Here is a 26888-nt window from a genome sequence, read left to right as displayed (position 1 = left end):
TCTCTTTCTAACTGAGTTAGTCACTGCAGCTATTCAATGCAGAAGCACCTTAATTGAAAATTTGTGGTTATAGAGTAGCCCAGTATCAAACTTCCACAGCTCTTCGCATAGAAAATCAGGAGATCATCCAATTGTGAGTTGATTTGGATGGGGAGTTGGGTTGGACAGAGTGCAGTTCATTTTGAAGATGAGGAAAATACAAGAAAAAGTTTTGAGCTGGTTTTGGAGTGCTCTGCATGTTTGGCTTTACAATTTGTCTCTTTAATACCAACCAAGAGCAGGAGGTGAGGACATAAAGGCTAAGAGTGTTCCAGCTTGGGAAGTCAGATGACCTCGTAATCTGCAGAAAGTAGATTGTCGATTGTCAGAGTGCCATGACAGTATTGAAGCCCTGAGCAATACCGAGATCCAGAATAGCCTTGCGAGCATGACTGGCAATGAGCGGAACTTGGTGGGCGGAAGACCCAGCTTTCATCTCAACAGTTGGATATTGGTAATGCTGCCTGGTTGCTATGGACTGCTGTCAGAATTCTGTAAGTGTTGAAATGGTGGCTGATCAGCACTTGTATGCTGGAAAGGATGGCCTCCAGGTTTTGTGCAAAGCCCTGTGTAAAATGGAAGCTCAGTTTTATCATGGTCTTTGATATCTCGTGTTGAACTTCAGGCAGGCCAGACGTCAGCTTAAGTACCACCTTACACATTTTCATCAATTCCAAAAAATGAGTGGCTTAATAAATTCAAAAGGAAGCTCAAAGCATTTAATATTTGCATTTGAATCAGATAGTTTTGTCTCCCTTTTGAAAAACTTTGTGGTAATCACCTCCTCTGTTTCCCTCTCCCCTTTTCATTTTCCTCTCTTTCTGGTGGCCCTTACACTTTTTTCTTGTCCACCCTTGCCCCCACGAGCTGTCCATACCTGGCTTGGTGCCCCACCACCTTCATTTTTTTTCCGCTGTCCTACTAGATCCCTCCTCCTCCAGCCTTTTATATCTTGTATCTATCATGCCCAGCTTCTCACATCATCTTCCCCCCCTCCCCCCCCAACCCACCTCTCTTCCCCCTAACTTTGTCTCACCCATCAGGTTGTACTCTTTCACTCCAACCCCCCCGCCCAGCTTTTATTCTGTCACCTGTCTCAATTCTTTCCAGTGCTGATGAAGGGTCTTGGACCCAAATCTTGACTGTTTATTCTGTTCCATACTGTGACTATTGTCAGACATGTTGAGTTCCTTAGCATTTTACTTACTTATTTGTTGAGATCCAGTTCTTGGTCGGCCCTTCCACCCTTTGAGCTGTGCCGCCCATCAGACCCCCAATTTAACCCTAGCCTAATCACTGGACAATTTTATAATCATCAATTAACCTGCTAAGTGGTACATCTTTATGGGATGTGGGAGGAAACCAGAACACCCAGTGGACACCAGCTTGGTCATGGGGACCATGCAGTACAAACTCTGTACAGACCGCAGTGGGAATTGAACCCTGGGTGCTGATATTGGAAAGCATTGTGCTAAGCACTACGCTACGTGCCGCGCATGAATTGCTCAAGATTTCCAATGAGTACAGAGTCGCTTATGTCATTAATAACTATACAATGTTCATTTGACATCAGTTCTGTGTTATACATAATGTACAGTTGAACTTGTATTCAGCAGTAGGAAGTAGCAGCTCCTGCTCTGCCAGTGATACTTTGTGATAAACAACTATATAGCTTCATTGATTTCTTCTGCCTGCTGTTATAAATATGGGGAAAATGTGTTTCATGTAACCAAAGCATGGTTGGTTGATGGAGTAGAGAGCATGCAGAGAAGGATGCACAGCACAGAAATGTAGGAAATGTATGAGGTGAGGAGTTTTCGATAGGCAGCCAAAGCTCCTGTGTGATAAAGGAATTCTCCAATCTGAACAATGCTCATTTAGGATGTTTTCACTTGCGTTTGCTGAATGTGGAAGTCACAACCACACCACCTGAATGGGATGAGAACCACATTGCTAGCATCTGTCAAGGTTACCATGAGCTCAAAGGATTGTATTGTGCTTCATTCAGGCTGGATTTGGAGATGTTTGTCATTCATACTCTGAATTGATGGCTGCTTAAATTTCATTCTGTTTTGCCAGCGAGCAGGAAAGGGCTTTGTGGGGATTGTAGATCTTCCTGTTACATAGGGTACCACATGCCCGAATCAGAAGTGAGTTTATTATCACAAATGTATGTCATGAAATTCGTTGTTTTGTGGCGTCAGTGCAGTGTAAGGCATAAAAATGATAAGTTACAAATCAAATAGTGTAAAAGTCAAATAGAGGTTGTGTTCATGAACAATTCAGAAATCTGATGGCAAGGAAAAGGACTGTTCTTACAAAGTTGAGTGTGGGTCTTCAGACTCTTGTTACTGCCTTTGGGGAGGGGAGTAGGTCTCCTTGATGCTGAGAATGACCAATGCCACCTTCTTGAGGCAGCAACTCGTGAAGATATCCTTGATGGCAGGAATTATTTATTTGTTTATCCCTTGTACCAGGGATTTTGAATAATTTAACTGAGAATTGTTATTCGCGAATCACATGCTCCTTTTTCATGCTTTATAATTTTCCCTGTATTTTTGGGCTTTATGTTAAAATTAAAAATCCAAAAACTTGAAGTGGTAGCATTCCAAAAGCTCAGTACTTGGCTGAACCATCTCTCTCAGCTATTACAGCCAGTAGTCTTTTAGATAAATCTGTATTAGCTTTGCACAATGTGATGGAGCAAGATTTGCCCATTTCTCTTTGCAATATTGTTTAAAGTATACCAGATTAGTGAGGGAGTGGCAGTGGATAGCAGTCTTGAGGTTTTGCTGGAGATGTTCAGTCGGGTTAGGGTTAGGACACTGACTGAAGCAGCTGAGGACATCAGTTTCCTTCATTTGAAGCCATTCCATGGTTGCTGTGGCTTGTTGTCATGTCGAGAAGCAAATTTCATCTCCAGAATAAGCTTTCTGGCAGAGGCTAGCAGGTTTTTATCCAGGATCTCTGCATTTAGCAGCATTCATCTTCCCATCAATCCTGACCAGATTTCCAGTCTTTGCTGCTGAAAAGCATCCCCATAGTATGATGCCACCTCCACCATACTGTACAGTGGGGATGATATAACCTGGGTGATGCGCAGAATTAGATGCCACATATACTGCTTTGCGTTGAGGCCAAAATGTTTCACTTCCATCTCATTTGATCACAAAACCTTCCACATCTTTACAGTATCTTCTATGTGACACTTTGTAAAGCCTTTGGGGGCAAAGATGTGCTGTTTTTTTTTAAATGCCAGGATTTCTTCCTTGCTGCTCTTCCATGAATGCTCTTTTTGTGCAGGGCCTTTGAGATTGTTGAGGCATGATCTTCATCTCCAGTTGTAGCCACTGACCTCCACAGTCACTCAGAGTGACTGTCAGTGTCACAGAAGTGCCATTCTTCTGCGGTGACCAGGTTTAGCAGGGCGGCCTGACCTTGGCAGTGTGGCTGTGGTTTATATTTTTCCCTTTTTTTTTCACGATGTACTGAACTGCGCTTTGAGATGGCTTGTACCCTTCCCCAGACTCGCGTTTCTCCATTATTTCTCTGATTGTCTTGAATGTTCTTTCGTTTTAATTTTGGTTTGGTCTGTTGAAAATTTATGCTGCTATTAGACCTGACAGAGAGGGGGCATTTATTCTTATGAATTCACTGAAAACGGGTGGTCCTCGGTTTTTCTACGTCAATAATTGAGTGAGTTTGTAAGGTAATATTTTGCACCTGAAGCAAGTTAGCTTCTTAGTTACAAAGGGGTTGAATGCTTTTTCAGCCCCACAATATTGGTTTTAACTTTTTCGTAAATTGTTGCCAAGTTTTGGAATTTTTTTTTGGTTTAACCTGATGCATTATGTTTTGTAGAATAGCTCAAAAATTGTACTCCAATATATTTTAAATTTAGAAAATGAGACAGTTAAAATGAGAACATAATTTGGGGGCTGAATACTTCTTCAAGGCACTATATAGAAGCACTGTGTGACGCCTTTGTATTTGCATGAATGGGTTGTGCCCAGGATGGATCTTCTTTGATGTTGACACCCCAGAACGTGAAGCTGTTCATCCTTTCCACTGCTGACCTCGCAATGGTGACTGGTTCGTGCTCCCCTTCCTCTAGTTCACAATCAATTCCTTGATCTTGCTGATGTTGAGCTGAGTCAACCCCAACTGAAGGGAACTCCACCCCTTTAACGTTCAGCTGATGGGTGTGTGACCATTCTGCAGAATGGCCTTCCTGGCTGTAGCTGTAATGCATTAGTTTTGCAGTAGGTTACAGCACAATTTGCTTTCAAGTGGTGGGGTGGGGGAGCAGGTGTGGAATGATATCTGCTATTGCCTTGTGTCCTGATACAGGTGCACATGTACGGAACATGCACACAGTGGAAGCCACATGGAAAATCGAAGTGCAGACACTGATGGGCTGAGATGGTGTTTACATCACTGAAACAAGAACTGTATTTCCTCGAGTATTGGGAAGGTTTCTGTAGTGTTCCAGCAGCATGGGTCAAGATGGTTTGTTGCATCCTGTGTACAACTTCAGCTTTGTAACAGTCTTTGTTCACAACTGCAACTGGAGGAGCAGGAGGAGAAATGACCTAGTTTCACAATAATTGGTGAATAATTAATGTAAATATGACTGTCATAGAACAATACAGCCCAGGAACAGGGCCTTCAGTGCAGAACGTTAATGCCAGCCATGATGTCCGGTTTAATTAGTTTGATCTACATAAACATCATCCATACCCCTGCATTCCCTGTCTACTCATGTGCTTGATTAAATGTTAGCATATCAGCTGCCACCACTTTCCATGCCGGTACAGCTGTTCTCAAACTGGAAAACAGGGAGATCTACACCTTGCGGCTGGCAATAGTGCATCCTTTCCAATGAGCTGAAAGCTTTCCATGCACATTTTGAACAGAAGGGGATTGGATTGCCACCCCCACCCCACCCCACCCAACAGCCTGCAGTGTAGCTGAACCCACAGTCACTGTTGGGGCTATAAGATCAACCTTCTGGAGAGAGAACCTGTGGAAAGCAGTTGGCCCAAATGGTGTCCCTGTCCATGCAGAAGTGTTTAACTCCCTGCTTCAGTCTGACATTCCAACCTGTTTTAAGAAGACCACTGTCATCCCAGTACCAAAAAAAAAGTAACTTGCTTTAATGACAAGAAACATAGAAAAATAGAAAATCTACAGCACAATACAGGCCAATTGGCCCACAAAGTTGTGCTGAACATGTCCCAACCTTAGAAATTACTAGGCTTATCCGTTGCCCTCTATTTTTCTAAGCTCCATCTAACCTATCCAAAAGTCTCTTAAAAGACCCCATGGTACCCGCCTCCACTACCGTTGCTGGCAGCCCATTCCATGCACTCACCACTCTGAGTAAAAAAAAAACTTACCCCTGACATCTCTGTACCTACTCCCCAGCACCTTAAAACTGTCCTCTTGTGGCAACTATTTCAGCCCTAGGAAAAAGCCTCTGACTATCCACACGATCAATGCCTCTCATCATCTTATACACCTCTATCGGGTCATCTCTCATCCTCCGTCGCTCCAAAGAGACAAGGCTGAGTTCACTCAACCTGTTTTCATATGGCATGCTCCCCAATCCAAGTAACATCCTTGTAAATCTCCTTTGCACCCTTTCTATGGCTTCTGTATCCTTCCTGTAGTGAGGTGACCAGAACTGAACACAGTACTCCAACTGGGGTCTGACCAGGGTCCTATATAACTGCAACATTACCTCTCGACTCCTAAATTCAATTACACGATTGATGAAGGCTAATGAAGGCACCGTATGCCTTCTTAACCCCCGAGTCAACCTGCACAGCTGCTTTGAGTGTCCTATGGACTCAGACCCCAATATCCCTCTGATCCTCCACACTGCCAAAAGTCTTACCATATTAATACTATATTCTGCTATCATATTTGACCTACCAAAATGAACCACTTCACACTTATCTTGGTTGAACTCCATCTGCTACTTCTCAGCCCAGTTTTGCATCCTATCAATGTCCCTCTAACCTCTGACAGCGCTCCACACTATCCATAACACCTCCAACCTTTGTGTCATCAGCAAACTTACTAACCCATCCCTCCATTTCCTCATCCAGGTCTTTTATAAAAATCATGAAGAGTAAGGGTCCCAGGACCGATCCCTGAGGCACACCACTGGTCACCGACCTCCATGCAGAATATGACCTGTCTACAACCACTCTTTGCCTTCTGTGGGTAAGCCAGTTCTGGATCCACAAAGCAATGGCCCCTTGGATCCCATGCCTCCTTACTTTCTCAATAAGCCTTGCATGGGATACCTTATCAAATGCCATGCTGAAATCCACATACACTACATCTACTGCTCTACCTTCATCAATGTGTTTAGTCACATCCTGAAAAAATTCAATCAGGCTCGTAAGACAGGACCTGCATTTAACAAGCCATGTTGATTGTTCCTAATCATATTATACCTCTCCAAACGTTCATAAATCCTGCCTCTCAGGATCTTCTCCAATAACTTAACAACCACTGAGGTAAGACTCACTGGTCTATAATTTCCTGGGCTATCAAAACTCCCTTTCTTGAATAAAGGAACAACATCTGCAACCCTCCAATCCTTTGGAACATCTCCCATCTTCATTGCCAGAGGCTGAGCAATCTCCTCCCTCGCCTCCCACGTAGCCTGGGGTACATTTCGTCTGGTCCCGGCGACTTATCCGACTTGATGCTTTCCAAAAGCTCCAGCACATCCTCTTTCTTAATATCTACATGCTCAAGCTTTTCAGTCTGCTGCAAGTCATCACTACAATCACCAAGATCCTTTTGTATAGTGACTACTGAAGTAAAGTTTTCATCAAGTACCTCTGCTATTTCCTCCGGTTCCATACACACTTTCCCACTGCCACATTTGATAGGTTCTATTCTTTCACGTCTTATCCTTTTGCTCTTCACATACTTGTAGAATGCTTTGGGGTTTTCCTTAATCCTGTCCGCCAAGGCCTTCTCATGGCCCCTTCTGGCTCTCCTAATTTCCTCCTTAAGCTCCTTCCTATTAGCCTGATAATCTTCTAGATCTCTAACATTACCTAGCTCTCTGAACCTTTTGTAAGCTTTTCTTTTCTTGACTAGATTTATTACAACCTTTGTACACCACAGTTCCTGTATCCTACCATAACTTCTCTGTCTCATTGAAACATTCCTATTCAGAACTTCACACAAATATCCCCTGAACATTTACCATATTTCTTCCGTACTTTTCCCTGAGAACATCTATTTCCGATTTAAGCTTCCAATTTCCTGCCTGATAACCTCATAATTCCCCTTACTCCAATTAAATGTTTTTCTAGCTTGTCTGTCACTATCTCTCTCCAATGCTATTGTAAAGGAGATAGAATTATGATCACTATCTCCAAAATGCTCTCCCATTATGAGATCTGACACCTGGTCAGGTTCATTTCCCAATACCAAATCAAATATCACCTCCCCTCTTGTAGGCTTATCTACATACTGTGTCAAGAAACCTTCCTGAACACACCTAACAAACTCTACCCCATCTAAACCCCTTGCTCTAGGGAGATGCCAATCGATATTTGGGAAATTTAAAATCTCCCATCACGACAACTCTGTTATTATTACACCTTTCCAGGATCTGTTTCCCTATCTGCTCCTTGATATCCCTGTTACTATTGGGCGGCCTATATAAAAAAAAATCCAGTAAATTTACTGACACCTTCCTGTTCTTCACTTCCACCCACAGAGACTCCGTCCACCTTTTCTGCAGCTGTGACAATATCTCTCAACAGTGCCACGCCCCCACTTCTTTTGCCTCCCTCCCTGTCCTTTCTAAAACATCTAAAACTTGGCACTTGAAGTAACCATTCCTATCCCTGAGCCATCCAAGTCTCTGCAATGGCCACCACATCATATCTCCAAGTACTGATGCACACTCTAAACTCATCTGCTTTGTTCACAATACTCCTTGCGTTAAAATTGACACATCTCAAGCCTTTGGTCTGAGAGTGTCTCTTCCCTATCACCTGCCTATCCTCCCTCTCACACTGTCTACAAGCTTTCTCTATTTGTGAGCCAACCGCCTCTTCCCCAGTCTCTTCAGTTCTGTTCCCACCCCCCCCCCCAACAATTCTAGTTTAAACTCTCCATAGTAGACTTAGCAAACCTCCCTGCCAGGATATTGGTCCCCCTGGGATTCAAGTGCAACCCCTCCTTTTTGTACAGGTCACTCCTGCCTCAAAAGAGGTCCCAATGATGCAGAAATCTGAATCCCTGCCCCCTGCTTCAATCCCACAGCCATGCATTTATCCTCCATCTCACTCTATTCCTATTCTCACTGTTGCATGGCACAGGCAGTAACCCCGAGATTACTACCTTTGCGGTCCTGCTTCTCAACTTCCTTCCTGACTCCCTGTAGTCATTTTTTCAGGATCTCTTCCCTTTTCCTACCTACGTCACTGGTACCAATATGTACCACTACCTCTGGCTGTTCTCCCTCCCACTGCAGGATATCTTGGATGCAATCTGAAACATCCCAGACCCTGGCACCTGGGAGGCAAACTACCATCTGAGTTTCTTTCCTGTGAATACAGAATCTCCTGTCTGACCCACTAACTATAGTGTCCCCCATCATTACTGCCCTCCTCTTCCTTTCTCTACCCTTCTGAGCCACGGGGCCAGACTCTGTGCCAGAGGCACAGCCACTGTCGCTTCCCCCAGGTAGTCTGTCTCCTCCCCCCTCCCCCCAAACAGGACTCAAACAGGAGTACTTATTGTCAAGGGCTATAACCACAGAGGTACTCTCTAGTACCTGACTCTTCCCCTTCCCCCTCCTGACTGTGACCTGCTTGTCTCTCTCCTGTGGCCCTGGTGTGACCACCTGCCTATAACTCCTTTCCATTACCTCCTCGCTCTCCCTGACCAGGCGAAGGTCATCGAGCTGCATCTTCAGTTCCCTAACTCGTTCTCTCAGGAGCTGCAGCTCAACACACCTGGCACAGATATGGCCGTCTGGGAGGCTGGGAGTCTCCAGGACCTCCCACATCCGACACCGAGCACAGAACACCGGCCTCACACACATTACTTCTTTCCCACAAATAACACAGGTAGCCCTACCTCGCCTCGTATCATTACCGCCTAAGCCCATTGAGCCAAAGACCTATCACTCTGCTACCCGCTGGATATGGCTGCCTTTTTAAACCTTTCACTCTCTACTGGCTGATGTCACGCACCTGCGCAGTCTTGCCTCTCTTTTACCCTGAGTGGTAAAAACTGCCTTCACTCCCGAAATCAGCCGTTCACTCACAGCCGCCTTGTTCCGAATCTGTCCAGTGGCTCTGATATCCACCATTAATTGCTTCACGAGGCTGGTCATGACTTGCATTAACTCTGGCCTAGGCCCAATGCATTTTGCCCACTGATCAAACAGGTCTGGCAGATACCATCTTCCTATTTGGATGCACCACAGCTTGGTATGTAAACTGCTCTTTCCCTGACCACAAAATGTCACGGACGAATCTCAGTACATCAGGGAAACCTACAATCCTACACTTCTCATTGCCTCCAAAGCAGCATAATCAAAAGTCCTGGCCACCATAGATATTTTCTCTCCTCACCCACACCCCTCGTCGGCCAGAAGCCTGAAAGCAAGTACCACCAGGCTCAAAGACAGCTTCTGTCCTGGGTTATAATTCTGTTGAATGAATCCCCAGTACAATAAGATTGACTCTTGACTCCGCAGTCTAACTCGTTGTTGCCTTGCACCTCAGTCCACCATCATTGAACTTTGTAACACTTTATTATTGTTTTACTCTGTTACTGTTTTTACCTTGTACTACCTCAATGAGCAATTGATCTGCATGGACAGTATGCAACACAAGTTTTTCACTCTACATTGATACATATGTTGATATAAACCAATTTACTGATGTTTTTGGCATGTACCAATCTCTGTATGTATTTAAAAAATCTTCTCATCTGTTTTAAACATTTCACCTTTCACTTTAAGGTTCCTTAAAATTATGCCTTCTGGTATATGACACTCCCACCTCAGAAACATAATATCTACTCTATGCCTCTCCTAGCCTCCAACAGTTCCAATCTGTATAACCTCTCTAATCCAGACAACATCCTGGTGAACTTCCATGTTCTCTCCTAAGCTTCCACATTCTTCCTGCAATTTTTTGACCAGAACTGCACAAAAGACTCCAGATGCAGCTTAACCAATGTTGTATACTGCTGCAACAAGACTTCCCAGCTTTTATACACAGGAGCCTGAGTGCTGAAACAAGTGTGCTCTCTGCCTGCTTCACTACTCTGGTACTGCGGATACACCCCTGAATCCCTCTCTAAATCAGTCCTTTTAAGGGTCCTGCATCACTTGCACTTCAGGAGGTCAAATGCACAAAACCTCTCACTTTCCTGGATTAAACTCCACCTTCCATTTCTCTGACTGTATTTCCAGCTGGTCCATTCTACGTAAAAGACTCTGCTGTATCTTTTGATATCCTGTTGGTCATGGTATCCTCAGCCATGAGCACTGTAGACTGGAAAGGCAGCATTTCAAACTGCTAACTATATTGCTCCTTTCCTTCAGGAGGTGCAGCTTGGTTTGAAGAAGAACCATGCCTCCAGCTGTTGCATATAGCAATTATGACAGGAAGCACAAATTTGATATGCTACGCGTCATGAATGCAATTGAATTCTACTTCACTGCAGTTTAGCTGGTCAAATTTGGTTTGTAAGAATTTATTTTCTTTTCGTAACTCTGCTTATTACATACTAATGAACACTAATTTTCAGTATATTAATCAAGTTATTTGTATATTTTGCCAGTTTTCATGTTTGATGATTGCCTTTGGGATTGCCATTATAATTGTGCTAAGTCTACTTGGGAAATGCATTGCACAGTGCTTAAAAGAAAAAAAATGACTAAGATGGAGAAGTGCATCATAGATGAAAGTATGTCAGCAGGATGTTTCAAAGCCATTTGGATGGTCATATGACATTTGTGTGTTGGCGAGTGGCCTAGTGGGCAAGGCATCAGACTAGTAACCTGAAGGTCCCTGGATCGAGCCTCAGCTGAGGCATCATGTTTGTGTCCTTGAGCAAGGCATTTAAAAACACATAGCTCTGCGACGTCACTGGTGCCAAGCTGCATGGGTCCTAGTGCCCTTCCCTTGGACAACATCGGTGGCGTGGAGAGGGGAAGGCCTGCAGCTTGGGCAACTGCCAGTCTCCCATACAACCCCGCCCAGGCCTGCGCCCTGGAAACTCCAGGCGCAGATCCATGGTCTCTCGAGACTGACGGATGCCACCACATGGCACTTGAATTTGCAATCCCTGCGTTATTTTTTTTAAGACAGTACATTAATAATAAGCTTTCATGCCCGTGAATATGCATTCTTAACTACCTGGTCCTACTCTATATTGAAGTAGGAACAATTGGTTTGTGAACTCAACATGACGACCCTTACCCTACAGAAATGCACTCAGTCACCACTTTGAGGTACATTTGACCACCTGCTTGTTAATGCAAACATCTAATCAGCCTATCATGTGGCAGCATCTCATTGCATAAAATCATGCAGACATGGTCAAGAGATTCAGTTGTTGTTCAGACCAAACTTCAGAAAGGGGGAAGAAATACCTCTAAGTGGCTTTGACCTTGGAATGTTTGGTGCCAGATGAGGTAGCTTGAGTATCAGTCTCTGGAGTACACAGAGAGTGGTTGCAAAACAACAAGAAAAAAGATCCAGTGAGTGTAAGTTCTGTGGGCAAAAATGCTTTGTTAATGAGAGTGGTCAGAGAAGAATGACCAGAGTGGTTCAAGCTGACAGGAATGCGATAGTAACACGAACCTTCTCCTTACAACAGTGGTGTGCAGAGGAGCATATCTGAACGCAGAGCACGTTGAACTTTGATGTAGAAGCAGCACAAGACCACACTGGGTTCCCCTCTGGTACTGAATAAACTGGTCACTGAGTATAGACAAGACCATATGACAGAGGAGCAGAATTAGGCCATTTGGCTCATTGAGACTGCTCCGTAATTTCTTCATGGCTGATCCATATTTCCTTTCGTCCCTAATCTCCTGCCTTCTCCCTGTATCTCTTCATGTCCTGACCAATCAGGAATCTGTCAATCTTTGCCTTAAATAAAGACTTTGCCTCCACAGCTGCCAGTGACAATGAACTCCACAGATTCACTACTCCCTGGCTAAAGGAACTGCCCCCCCACCCCCCATCTCTGTTCTAAAATGACAATCTTCTATTCTGAGGTTGTATCCTTTGGTCTTTCTTTCCCACCATAGGAAATATCGACTTTATCACGGCATTTCATCATTTGATAGGTTTCAATGAGGTCGCCACGCATTCTTTTGAATTCTAGTGAATACAGGCCCAGAGCCATCAAATGCTCCTCATATGACAAGTTGTTCAAACCTGGAAACATTTTCACAAGCCTCCTTTGAACCCTTTACAGTTTCAGCACATCCTTTCCAAAGTAAGGGGCACAAAACGGCTCACAATACTCCAAGTGAGGCCTCACCTGTGCCTTATAAAGTCTCAGCATAATATCCTTACTTTTATATTCTAGTCCTCTTGAAACAAATGTTAATATCGTATTTGCTTTCCTCACCACAGACTCGACCTGCAAATTGACCTTTAGGAAATCCCACACAAGGATTTTCAAGTCTCTATGCATTTCAGCATTTTTAGTGTTTTCTCTCCACTGAGAAAATAGTCAACCCTTTTATTTCTGCTACCAAAACACAGGATGATACATTTCCTGAGACTGTATTCCATCTACAATTTCTTTGCCCATTGTCCCAATCCGTTTACGTCCTTCTGTAGCCTCTGTACTTAAAATTACCTCCTCCTTCCACCTGTCTTCATAACATCTGAAAACTTAGCAACAAAGCCATCAATTCCAGCATCCGAATTATTAACATGAAACATAAAATGAATCAGTCCCAACACAGACCCCTCTGCAAGACTACTAGTCACCGGCAGCCAACCAGAAAAGGCTCCCTTTAGGAGGCTGCTGCAAATCAGCTACTGTTCCATCCATGTTAGGATCTTCCCTGTAATACCATGGGCTTGTAGGTTGTTAAGCAGCCTCCTGTGAGGCACCTTGACAAAGGCCTTCTGAAAATACAAATACACAACATCAACCAATTCTCCTTTGTCCATCCTTCTTGTTACGTCTTTTGTCAGGCAAGATGTTCTCTTGAGAAATCCATGCTGACTATGGATTATTTTACCATGTGCCTCCTAGTACCCTGAAACAACATCATTAGCAATTGACTCCAACATCTTCCAACCACTGAGGTCAGACTAACTGGCCTATAATTTCCCCTTTTTCTGTAATTCTCCTTTCATGAAGAGTAGAGGGACATTTTCAATTTTCCATTCTTCCAAAACCATTCCAGAGTCTAGTGATTCTTGAAAAGTCATTACTAGTGCCTCCACAAACTCTTCAGCCACCTCTTTCAGAACCCTGGGCTGTACACAATCTGGCCTAGGTGACTTATCTACCTTCAGACCTTTCAATATCCCAAGAACCTTCTCCCTAGTAATAACAACTTCATACACTTCATGCTAATATCTTCAATCATGTAGATTGATGCAAAATACTTATTCAGTTTGTCTGCTATTCCATTGTCTCCCATTACTACCTCTCTAGCATCACTTTCTGGCAGTCTGATATCCACTCTCGCCTCTCTTTTACACCTTATTTATCTGAAGAAGCTGTTGGTGTCCTCTGTAATACTATTGGTTAGCTTATTTTTGTATTTAATCTTTACCTTCAATGAATTTTTATGTCTTCTGTTGGTTTTTAAAAGCTTTCCAATCCTCTAACTTCACACTAAATTTTGCTCTATTTTATGTTCTTTCTTTGGCTTTTGTGTTGGCTTTGACTTCTCTTTTTAGCCCTGATTGGGTCATCTTGTCTTTAGATTACTTCCTTTTTTTTGGATATATGTATTCTGTTCCTTCCAAGTTGCATCCAGAAATTTCAGCCATTTCTACTCTGCCATCATCCCTGCCAGTGTTCTTTTCCAATCAATTCTGGCCAACTCCTATCTCATGCCTCTGTAACTCCCTTTACTCCCTTCACTGTAGTACTAATACATCTGACTTAAGCTTCTCTTTCTCAAAAATTATTATCACTTGCCCCTACAGGTTCTTTTACTTTTAAGGTCTCCAATCAATTCTGGATCATTGCACATCACCCAATTCAGAATGGCTGATCCCCTGGTGGGCTCAAGATTGAGCTGCTCTACAAAGCTACCTCATGGGCATTCTAGAAATTCCCTTTGGATCCTAATAATAAGTTTCATACTCATAGGGTGGGTGGCAGTGTGGCGATTCATCTCCTCCAAAGGAGGTTTATGGCTGCTAGCCTGCAGGTCACCCTTGGGCAAAGTGTAGTACCTGCTTGCCCTCCTGATCGGGGTTGCATGAAGCTATTGAAACAGCTGGTGTACATCACAAGTCTTAGTTATGTGACCACTGATACCAGGAAGACAATTTCTGAAGTCTATTGATAATGGCTGGGGTCCCTCATCTTGTAAAGAAGCTGTCCAGAAGAAGGCAGTCGCAGACCACAATTGTGGTCATGGAAAGGTCATCGTCGCCTATGTCATAAGACACAGCACATAATGTTGATGAGTCATAAGCAAATAATTACCAGAATTATTTTTAATGTCACGATTTTTCATAACCTGTTTGAGCCTAGAGTATCTTGAGTGCCAATTTAATATGCTAATCTCTCCATTATCTTAGCCTGTCTGCCAAAGAATGTGAGAAAAGTGCTTAGTTATAGTAATTGGCACATCATTGGAAGGAAAACTATCAAGGCATCGAAACAGTGAGCTGCTGGTCTCCCTCTAGCTGCATCTTTCTCTCTCTCTTTCTCTTCTATCACTAGTGAGAGGGAGAGAGCCTGTCTGAGATGTGGAAGTATTGGGGTGGACAGTAGGATTTGAAGGGTTTTAAGTAATGATCCTTGGGGGCTTTGCAATTGCTTGCATCTAGGGTGGTTGATGCTTTTGCTGGAGCAAGTGGGGGGAAGGTTGATGCTTTTGTTGCCGTTTGCATGTGGGAGGGAGCGTTGGAATTCTAACATTTTCTGTCATTAATTCTTCGGGGTTTTTTCCTCCTCTGTTTTGTGGATGTCTTCAAAGAGCAAGGATTTCAGGTTGTACATTGTTTATGCTCTCTGATATTAAATTGAACCATTGATAATCCTGTGTGGGAAACTTTAAAAGTCTGGGACTGAAGGACTCAGCAGATAAACTTTCCAAGACTGCCCCCTTTTTTCAATAGTCATACTATCCCTGCTTAGCAATGCCACTCTCTCACTTCTTTTACCTCCGTCCCTGTCCTCTGTGAAACCTCTTAAACCCGAGAGCATCCAGCAGCCATTCTTGCCCTCATGACAGCCAAGTGTCTGCAATGGCCACAATGTTACAGTTCAATACACTGACCCATGCTCCAAGTACATCACCTGTGCTCCTGATTATTCCTGAAGCAGGGAGGGTTGACCTCTTCTTGAATTTGACTGTGATAGATCAGCTGATTGAGTAGTGTCAGTAAGACCAAAGAATTGATTGTGAACTCTAGGAATGAGAAGTTGGGGAACATGCACCAGTTCTTAGAAAGGTCAGCAGTGGAAAGAGTGAGCAGTTTCAAGTTCCTGGGTGTCAACACTTTTGAAGATCAATCCTGGGCCCAGCATATTGATTCAGTTATGAAGCTGACATGAGAGCGGCCATATTTCGTTAGGATTTTGAGGAGATTGGTATGTTATCAAAGACTCTAGCAAATTTCTACTGATGCATGGTGGAGAGCATTCTGACTGGATGCACCACCATCTGGTATGGAGGCGGCAATGTACAGGATCAGAAAATGCTGCAGAGGGTTGTAAACAGAGCCAGATCCATCGTGGGCACTAGCCTCCCCAGCATCGAGGACATCTTCAAAAGGAAATGCCTCAAGAAGGCAGCAGTAAGGTTCCTCCTCACCACCCAGGGCCTGTCCTCTTCTCATTTCTGCTATTAGGGAGGAGGTGCAGGAGCCTGAATTGTTTTTGCAAACAACTTCTTCCCCTCTGCCATCAGATTTCTGAACTGGCCACAAACCCATGAACTCCACCTAGCCCTTTTCTACTCTTTTTGCACAGTTATTTATTTTTATATTACCATAACTTGTAATATTTTAAATATTACACTACTGTTACAACAAAAACAAAAATGTTCACGACAGTTTTAAGTCATTCTGTATTGGGAGATCATACAACGCATGGGTGTTAAATCAGCAGAGGACTGCATTTGATTGGGGGTTTGAGCTATCACTGAAGGTGGGAAATGAACCAAGAGGAACTATAGTCTGTTAGAACCATTAGAAATCACATTACATGTGGGAGGGGTTATTGCATGGAAAGAAATTGGATCAATGAATAGAGATTGAAATAGCAATGAAAATAGTGCTGGCTGAACATCATACAAATGTTATTGAATCCTATAAATATTTCAGTGGTTCCATTTAATATCAGAGAATGTACACAGTACGCAACCTGAAATTCTTACTCTCCGCAGATATCCACAAAACAGCAGAAAACTCCCAAAAAATGAATGACTGCAAAATGTGAAAACCCTAAAGCCCTCTCCCTCCCCCATGCAGAAACAACAGCAAAGCATCTACTCTCCTCCCTCCCCTCACCAGCTTCAGCAAAAACATCAGCCTCCCCCACCTCACAAGCAATAGCAAAGCCCCCAAAGAGACCACGATCTGGAGTGCATGAGAAGCCACTTTTCATCCCAACAGTTCGACGAGCCACAGTCTCTTTCTGTCACTAACGAGGGGAAAGAGAGGCATCACTCCTTCCACAGTGAGAAGTTCACAGTTTCAGTGTTACAGTCTGCAGTCTACAGTCGCTTATTTCAACAGCAGCGTACACTGCTGTCTCGATGTTCCGATCTCCCGTGGCTTCATTCAGGGACAGCGGTGAGGAATTGGGTGGTCACGGGGCCACACTCTGAAGGTGCATGTCTTCCAGACGGTTTGCGGAAATATCAGAAAAGCTTGGTCACTCAGTGAGCTCTCAGAGTGGGAACCCACAGCCGTGAAGAATTTGAGTAGATAATTACAGCTGTTAAATATTCTTTTTTTAAAATATATTTTTTTATTAGTTTTTCAAAACATTTTACAAATTAAAAACCCCAAATCCCAATGAGGAACATTAAAACAGTGCAAAATTAAGCATACAATAACAATATGCTACAAAGGAAGAGAATTTAGCAAAAAAAAAGCACCTGAATTAAAGACAAGTAAGCTTAGTGTCCTCCCCAAGCCCCACAACACAAGAAAAAAACAACAACAACTCCCGACCAACCACAACACAACATAGAGAGTATAAGTCAGGACAGCCAAACTCCCAGACTGTGAATACACTCAGCAACAGAGGGTAATAATGCCTTCTACCAGAAAAAAAAGGAGCTGAAAGCAAGGGACCGAAAAGAAAAAAAAAACCCTAGTCAAGAGGAAGGTTATGAAAGTACTCGATAAAAGGTCCCCAGACCTTATGGAACTTTAGATCCGAATTGAGAACTGAATAATGAATTTTTTCGAGGTCCTAACAGGCCATGATGTCGTTAAGCCATTGAGCATGAGTGGGCGGGGCAACATCTCTCCATCTGAGGAGGATCAAGCGTCTAGCCAGGAGAGAGGCAAAGGATAATATTCGGCATTTGGTCGGACCCAGACATAAATCTGTCTCGCCCCAAAAACCAAACAGAGCAATTAAGGGGTTTGGTTCTAAGTGCTGATTCAGAATACACGATAACGTAGTGAAGACATCTTTCCAGAATTTCTCCAAGCTAGGACAGAACCAGTACATATGGATGAGAAAGGCCATGCCCCTCTTGCATTTATCACAGAGCGGACTAACGCTAGGGTAGAATCGAGATAGTTTAGATTTAGACAAATGGGCTCTATGAACAATCTTAAACTGTAAAAGGCAGTGGCGAGCACAAAGAGAGTTGAGTTAACCGATTTGAGAGCTGAATCCCAGCTCTCCTCAGATAAGGAGATATTTAAATCCTGCTCCCAGGCCATTTTGATTTTATCCATGGGGGCCCATCATAAGGCTGCTAGTTTATCTTGGATGATTGATATTAAGCCTTTACCTAGTGGATTCATGGAAAGAAATAGGTCCGTAGCATTTTTCGCAGGCATTTCAGGAAAGTTAGGAATTAAAGGAGCAATAAAGTGTCGGATTTGGAGATATCTGAAAAAATGAGCATTGGGCAGATTGAACTTAACAGAGAGCTGCTGAAAAGAAGTCAAGCGATTATCAATGAAAAGGTCTTCAAAATGTCTAATGCCCTTCCTATACCAAACCTGGAATGCTGAATCGTATGTAGTAGGTAAAAAAAGGTGATTATGAGCAATAGGGCTGGAAACGGAAAACCCCTGGAAACCATAGCATTTCCTGATCTGAGCCCATATACGCAAAGTGTGTCTAACAAGAGGATTAGCTATTGATCTGGACAGACTGCTAGGGAGTGCAGAGCCTGGAAGTGCAGAGATAAATAATTCTTTAGTGGAGCTCAGCTCCATCGCCACCCAGTTAGGGCATTCGGGTTGGCCATGGAAGAAAGACCAGAAGGTAGCAGAACGTATATTAGCTGCCCAATAATATAAACGAAAGTTAGGTAAAGCCATGCCACCCTCTTTTTTAGATTTTTGGAGATGGATTTTATTAATTCTAGAGCGCTTATTCTGCCACAGATATGACAAAATAATAGAGTCTAAGGAATCAAAAAAAGATTTAGGAATAAAAATTGGGATAGATTGAAATAGGTATAAAAATCTGGGGAGAACATACATTTTAACAACATTAATACGACCTACCAAAGACATAGATAGAGGTGACCATTGTACCAGACTCTGTTTTATAGCATATGAAAGATTGGCAAAGTTTTCACGAAAGAGATCTTTAAACTTCCTTGTGACTGTAATTCCAAGATAAGTAAATTGATTATGGACTACTTTAAAAGGGAGATCATGAAATGTTAGTTCTTGTGCTTCTTTATTAATTGGGAGAAGTTCACTCTTATGTAAATTAAGTTTATAGCCAGAGATCTGGCTAAACTGGTCAAGAAGTGAAAACATTAGAGGTAAGGATGTAGACAGATTTGAGAGAAAGAGTAATAAGTCATCAGCATAGAGAGAAACTTTATGCTGAACACCCCCTCTCCAAATCCCAGTCAATTCAGGGCAGTTTCGAAATGCTATCGCCAGAGGTTCCATAGCCAAATCAAAGAGAAAGGGACTTAAGGGGCATCCCTGGCAGGTGCCACGTTTGAGATTAAATACTTGGGATTTCTGAAAATTGGTTAAAACAGAGGCAGTAGGACACAGGTACAGCAATTGGATCCAAGAGATGAAACTTTGGCCAAGGTCAAATTTTTCTAAAACTGCAAAAAGGTAGTTCCACTCTATACGATCAAATGCTTTCTCTGCATCGAGGGAAATAACAGTCAGGAATCCCAGTTGGAGGTGAGTATAAGATATTAAATAGACGCCGAATGCTTAAAAAAAGGGAAACGGTTTTTAATAAAGCCTGTTTGGTCATCAGAGATAATGGAGGGAATGACGATTTCTAATCTATGAGCCAAAACTTTAGCTAAGATCTTTACATCAACATTGAGCAGAGAGATCGGCCTATACAAGGAGCACTCTGTTGGGTCTTTGCCCTTTTTTAAAAGAAGAATAATAGATGCCTCACTGAAAGAGGGTGGCAATTTGCCGTAATTAAACGAGTCAGGTAATACTGAAAGTAACTGAGGAGAAAGAAGAGAAGAGAATGATTTATAAAATTCTACAGGGAACCCATCAGGTCCAGGAGATTTCCCTGAGGACAGTGCAGAAATTGCAGTAGATATTTCTTCTAATGACATAGGCGCATTGAGTTTGGCTTTGAAATCAGATGAAAGTGAGGGGATATTCAGATTCTGTAAAAATTGATCAACAGAGATATTGTCATTCAGAGATTCAGAGGAATAAAGCCGAGAATAAAAATTTTTAAATGCGTCATTAATTTCTAAATGATCCGATGTAAAGTCTCCGTTCTCCTTCCGGATCTTTGTAATATGCTGTTTGGCTTTGGACCGCCTCAGCTGATTGGCTAGGAATTTACCAGATTTATCCCCATGAATGTAAAAGCGACTCTTGCTTTCGAGAAGTTGGCATTCGACAGGTTGAGTGGACAGAATGTTAAATTTAGTTTGGAGTTCAACACGCTTCTTGTATAATTCAGGGTGCTTAGTTTGGGCATATATTTGATCCAATTCTTTAATCTGGTTAATGAGGTCTAATCGATCTGCACGGGATCTTCTGTTTAGATTTACTGTGTAAGAGATTATTTGCCCCCTCAGATATGCTTTCATGGCATCCCAGACAATCTGGGATGGCTCTTCAGGTGATGTATTAGTAAGTATTCTTTAAATTTTATCTCTGAATATGTATATTAGGTAAATGATAGTTCTCTTTTGATAATTTTACAAATAAGGAACCATTTGTTATATTTTGACAGAGAAACGATGAAGAGGCTGTGGTGGATAGAGGGGGAACATACAGCATTCAGAAAACACATTTTGAAAAGGAGGATTTGGAAGGTAAAGCAAAATCACAGGGCATGGGAAGAGTGGTAAAAATCCATCTCTTGAATTTCCCTTCGCGATCTGTTATAGTAATACCTGATCTTAGCTTCGTCTTCACAACTTTTCATTTGAATGTCTTGGATGTGAACCAACAGTGTCGGTCAATGGCATACAATTTGCACACTGCTTCTCCACAATGTATTTATAATTCTGAATCAGAATCAGACTTTAATCGCCAAGTACCTGTGCACATACAAGGAATCTACTTCCGGCAGATGTTGTCTCTCTGCTCATAACAATAATAATGATAAATATAAATGAAAATATAGATTATACATACAAGTAGTGCAATCCAAGTAATAGTTAGCCGACAGTTAACCGGCAGTTAACTGTTCAGCAAAGTGACCACAGTAGGGAAAAAACTTCTCCAGTGCCTATTAGTCTTGGTCTGGAGGGAGCTGAAGCGCCTACCAGACGGGAGCAGTTCAAACAGTCCGTACGCAGGATGGAAGGAGTCCTTTATGATGTTCCCCGCCCTCTTCTTCAACCTGGAAGAGTACAGGTCCACAATAGAGGGCAGGGAGGCTCCAATGATGTGCTCGGCAGTCCTCACTGTGCGCTGTAGTCTGGTTAATAATGTACCAATATTTAGGTGATGAATCACTTTAGTTTCGTAGAAAAATGTTCATTCATTGTTTCCAGGTAATTGTTGTATTTCAAGATTGTGTTTATTGTTATTGTTCGGAACATGAATGGAAAGGGAAACAAAATGGTTGTTACTCTTGAACCAATGCAGCATATAAAACACAATAAGCACAAAGAACACACAAAAAAACACAATAATAAAAAACTGTAGTAATTTGAAGACTTCTCCAACTTAATGAGTAACTCAAAACCTGAATTGAATTCAGGTCTGTTGTAACAATAAGTTTAGAGCAGCAGTACAAAACTGCTTAACGTGAACATTTATTAATCACGTTAATGATGCGGTTTCAAATCTCTGTATTCATATTGACAAGTTAGCAAAATAAAATCTCTGATACTTGTGAATTCTTCAGGGTGTGTGAAGATAATTGCACCATTAATTTCTGCAGGATCTCTTGATCACTTGTTAGATTAGCTGAAGGTCCAAGGAAAGTTTGGGTCATTTCTTCCAGTTTTTGTGAGTAAGATTTTTAGAACCAGTGGAACTCTGATTCTGTTATTTATATTTCCTATTCAAATGTTAGTGAAATTTAACCAAGACCACCTATCATTGGAACAAAATAAGTTTCTGTTATTCATTCTATTTTGTCCCTTTTGAAATACAAACTCCTTACTTAAATAATTCAGATTCTTGTGTAAGCATTACAACAATACAATGTTGCAATTTCAATGCATTCACCTTGGTCTAGCTAAGCCTCTCTCACTTTATCAGATCTCTGGATGTTGATGGTAGGCTGTGCTGAAACTCTTTCTGAGCGGTGTTCTATGAAGTGGTACAGGTTGAATGTTTCATCTTGACCTCAGCTGACATATTCTGAGGTTCTGCTCCAGGAAAAACCTGGGGCCTTTTGACAACTTGCTGTTCCATCCATGCTGACATAAAGCTGAGGGGATAGATGCACTAAGAATCTGGTTCCGCTTGAATTTATGTTGCACCATTGCCAAACTTGGTGAGTCCAGAGATGGAGTGGGAGCTCATGCCTTGAGCTGTCCTGACTTACATATTCCTGAAGTGGCTGATACCCAATGAATTTCAGTGAACTGCTGGCTAAATGGAAGCAATGGAACCTTTGAAAAGATTGATAGTTCAAAGTTAGTAGCACTCTCCGTTGCTAGCTACTCCACTGCATCTTGTGTATGGTAAGCTCTGCAGCCATGTAACACTGTTGGTGAATAAGATGGATGCCTACATTGGTAGAAAAACAAAGCAAATTGCTTGGACATTAATGTAGATGTCTTGTATATTTCTATATCTATTTTGCTCCTACCCAAGCAAGTGGAGGACATTTTATCAGCTTTTGAATTGCTTGGAAGAATCAATATTCAGGCAAAGCTGGGGATAAGGTCGAAAATTGGTTAGGCTATAAACTACTGTAATAGACCTCTCCTGTTCTTTCTGGTTTCACATAATTTTTCTCTCAAAAATGAAACTTGGATCTTTCAGACTCATAAAGCAAACAATTATGGAGTAATAATAGTAAAAGGAAAATAAGATTCAACTGAATAAATTATAGATTACTTTAGAACTCCATTTCTGCATTTTACTACTTCAGCTGTGATAGTAATACCAAGCAAAAATATATTTTTCTGTTCCTTAATGGTTCCAATTATTTTGGGAAGAGTTTCAGTTTTGTAAGATCCTTTGCATGTAATAAGTCTACCCTAATTTCCCTCCTGAATGAATTTTTAAAGGATTATGTCCGTTTTGTCCTTTCCGAGATTAAAGTTGAAGTCATTTACTGAGTTAGCTTTATGGAAGCCTCAATATTTTAAATGGAGACAGCAATCTGGAGTGAAAGCAAGCTGCTGGTGGAACGAGATAGGCCAGGCAGTATCTGTAGAGGAAATGGGAAGCTGAGTTGACTGTCTACTTTCCTTCGTCTGATCTATTGAATCCCTCCAGCTTGTCATTTGCTTCAGAACTTTAAAATTCTCGATCGCATCACACACAGCCTTCAAGTGCCAATTTTGTGGGGTTTGACTTTGACAGCCATTTATTATGATGAATTAACATCATTCCTCTTTTAAGGGCAAAATATCCTTCTCAAGCAGTTTAGCAAAACTGAAAGCTGTATTCCAGATGGCTTCAGCTAAAGCGTTATACGCTGTCTCGATAATGTGGAAGCCAGTCTTAGGCTAAGAGATATGCATTTCTGAAATGGACTGAAAAATGGCAGGTGGAGTGTCCCAGATGTCTTATACAAGGCTATATATAATGAGGCTAGTTCATACACCATAAATGGCATAATCTTGGGAGTATTGAGGAAAGAGGACCTTTTTAAATGCAAGTTCATAGATACTTGAGTATTGCAATGGAGGTAGATAACATTGTTACAAAGACATGGGCTTGTTTTCATTTTTTTATGGTATTGAATGCAAAAGTTGGGAGGTTATGCTCCAACTCTATGTAACGCTCAGCTATATCGGCTCGTACGTATCTAGGGGAGACCCCGTCCCCCGCCCAACCTTGTCTCACTGTTGCGTCGGTTGCTGTGCAATGCCACCTGATATGGCCTCAAACATCAATCATCAGCCAGCACACAGTGTGTGTTTTACAAATTTCACTTTATAAATCCCATAGACCAAGTAGGATTAATAAAGATACAATACAAAAAGGAATGAATGGAAACAAAAAAAGGCACCAGACTTATCAAAGTTCAGTTTCTTCGTGCACACGCAGTTGGAGCTCGGGACCTTCCTTCCTCCCCTGCGATCCGCTCCCACCCCACGACTCGTAGCTCAGGACCACCCGAAGTGATCGACCAGAGCACTCCCAGCACGTCTGTCTTCCTCTCGATCTCCCCTCCAACTCCCCAAAAGCCCGCGCAACTCTAGCTTACAGACCCACAAGGAAGAATAACATCTATCCCTATTGGTTAACAAATGAATACAATTCTCGTTATCAGTAATTATAACACAAACAAGCTGCGAGAGAAAGCTCTCTCTCACCAGTTAATATAACACAGAAGCATTTTCACTTTTAACGTAACAAAGAAGCCATTTTGATTAACATACGGTGTAACATAAAGAAGAAACTCCTTACACTCTCCCCCCAGCAACAAAAGTCATGCCCTCATGACGTTAACAGAGTTCCCCAATGCTCCTTGCAAGACACAAAACCCAACCCAGTTGCATAAAGCAGTGACATAACTGCCCAGGGCGCTAGAGATCACAATCTGTTCTCCCGGTGCTGCATAGGTCAACTGCTCCAGGGGGTGCCTACTTATCTGAGACCTCCGAACCTCCTCTGCAACCCTTCCAGCCCAGACACCACTAGGTACACCCTGGATCTACCTGTCGGACTCTCACCCTCTCCCTCACTGGGATCCCTCTTCACCTGAGAGCCCTCTGTCTCGTGTTTGGGTTCCACCCTCTCTCCCCCAATGCTGGCTGTATCTCAGTCTGCCCCTCAACACCCTCCTTCCTCTCACCTAACTCAGTGGGGGAAGGGCTAGAAGGCTCTTCTTCCGGTACTGGGGAATTAGCGAACGGAAGCAGGTGAATCGTCGTCTTCCCAAGCAGTATCCCTTTCCGGGGTGAGGACCGGTCCCATCTCTTTCGCAGCGGGCTCCTCCCTTGCCCCGCGCCCTCGCAGAGTCCTCGTACTAGGCATAATCTCCCACTCAGACTCTTGATCCGCCTGCACTGCTTGACCCAGGGGCAGCAGGTGGTTCCGATGGATTACCTTGACAGGACCCTTCCCATCCTCGGGTCTCACCCGGTAAATCGGTAGATTGGGCATCTGGCTCTCTACCACATGGGGGTGGCTGTCCAGCGATCCGCCAACTTGTGCTTACCGGGAGTCCTAAATTCCGTATAAGGACCCGGTCTCCCGGCAATAGTCGGGCAAAATTCACTTTCTGATCGTATCTCCTCTTATTCCTCTGATTCTGCTTGGTGGCCGCCACCTCGGGCAACTCGTACGCCCTTTTCAACTCTCTCCTCATACGGGACACATACTTCAGATATGGCTTCGAAAGTAATTCACCAGCCTCAGTCCCAAAACACAAGTCAATGGGCAACCTCGCTTCCCACCCGAACATTAGATAATAAGGCTAGTACCCTGTAGCGCCACTGCAAGGGCAATTGTAACAGTTAACCAAGTGCCCGATGTGCTGACTCCACTTGCTTTTCTGACCAATCTCCAGAGTCCCGAGTGTATCAAACAGGGTCTGGTTAAACCTCTCGGGCTGAGGATCACCCTGCGGGTGATAGGGGGTGGTCCTGGATTTCTCAACCCCAAGCAGTCAGTAATTCATGGATAAGCCGGCTCTCAAAGTCCTGCCCCTGATCACTATGGATCTGCCTGGAGAGGCCATAATGAACAAAGTACTTCTCCCATAACACCTTCGCCACTGTAGTCGCTTTCTGGTCCTTAGTGGGAAACACCTGAGCATATCGAGTGTAGTGATCCATGATGACTAAGACCTTCACAGTGTTGCTGGTGTCTGGCTCAATAGACAGGAAATCCATACACACCAGGTCCAGGGGTCCCACATTCTGCAAGTGTGACAAAGGAGCCACCTGTGCAGACAGGTTCTTCCTCCGGATGCAATGACTGCACTTCTTACAATATTCTTCGACGTCCCCCCTCATCCGGGGCCATTGAAACCAGTCCTTGAGTAATCCATAGGTCTTTCCCATCCCCAAGTGCCCGGAATCATCATGCAGTACCTGGAGCACAGTCTTCCGATATTTCTCAGGCGTGTCCAGCTGCCAACACTGGGGGTGGTCCGTGGGCTACGTGACCTGGTACAAGACTTGGTTGTTCAACTTTATCCGAGGCCAGTCCTTCAGTAGTAAGGGCACGGAGGCATGCTTCGCCCTCTCCGCCTGGGCCATATCCCCCTTTCTGACTGCGTACCAGATAGTGCCAACGCTCAGGTTGTCACGCTGAGCCGCCCCCACTTCCTGGGGGCTTGCCTCCGGCAGCTGCCTGTTCCTCAGAGCAGTCAAATTACAGTACACAGTGGGTAGTGCGTCTTCATCAGCCCCCAATTGGTCCACTGCCCGATCCGGCCCCAATAGGACTCCTGCTTCAGTGTCGCTTGCAAAGTGACACATGGCCTTCACTCCCAGGGCAGGGACAGTCTCCCACTCCTCATCTGTTTCCGACGCCTCATGCGCCTGACGAGATAAAGCATTTACATCGATGTTCTGACTTCCCGGCTGGTAGTTCTGATTGAACTGCAAGGCCGCCAACCACTGATGCCCAGTAGCATACAATTTTGCCAAGATCAGAATGTAAGCGAGAGGATTGTTCTGCGTTCTCACCTCAAACTTGGTCTCGTATAGATAGTCGCTCAACTTGTCCACCACCGCCCATTTCAGCGCCAGGAACTCCAACCTGTGAGTGGGATAGTTTCTGCCAGATGGCGACAAACTTCTGCTGACAAATGCCACCGGCCTCAGTTCGTTGCCCTGTTCCTGGTACAGGACGGCCCCTAGACCCTCTCGGCTGGCATCC

At 43.3% G+C, this 26888-nt stretch overlaps 1 protein-coding gene across 5 annotated transcripts in view; it reads left to right on the top strand.

Moving 5' to 3' along the window:
* Nucleotides 1–26888, top strand: part of LOC132392508 (sodium-driven chloride bicarbonate exchanger-like) — a 274073-nt gene that overhangs the window by 26738 nt on the left and 220447 nt on the right. For all 5 annotated transcript variants that reach the window (XR_009511566.1, XM_059966455.1, XM_059966453.1 and 2 more), the window contains one exon: nt 20650–20731. Coding sequence is in view for 4 of the 5 variants with exons in the window: in XM_059966455.1 (XP_059822438.1) it covers nt 20650–20731 (82 nt within the window). In the remaining variant the exon portion in view is untranslated. The remainder of the gene's footprint in view (nt 1–20649; nt 20732–26888) is intronic.

This window comes from Hypanus sabinus, chromosome 4 (genome assembly GCF_030144855.1).
Source record: "Hypanus sabinus isolate sHypSab1 chromosome 4, sHypSab1.hap1, whole genome shotgun sequence".
NCBI lineage: Eukaryota > Metazoa > Chordata > Chondrichthyes > Myliobatiformes > Dasyatidae > Hypanus > Hypanus sabinus.
This window is presented reverse-complemented; position numbering and strand designations above follow the sequence as displayed.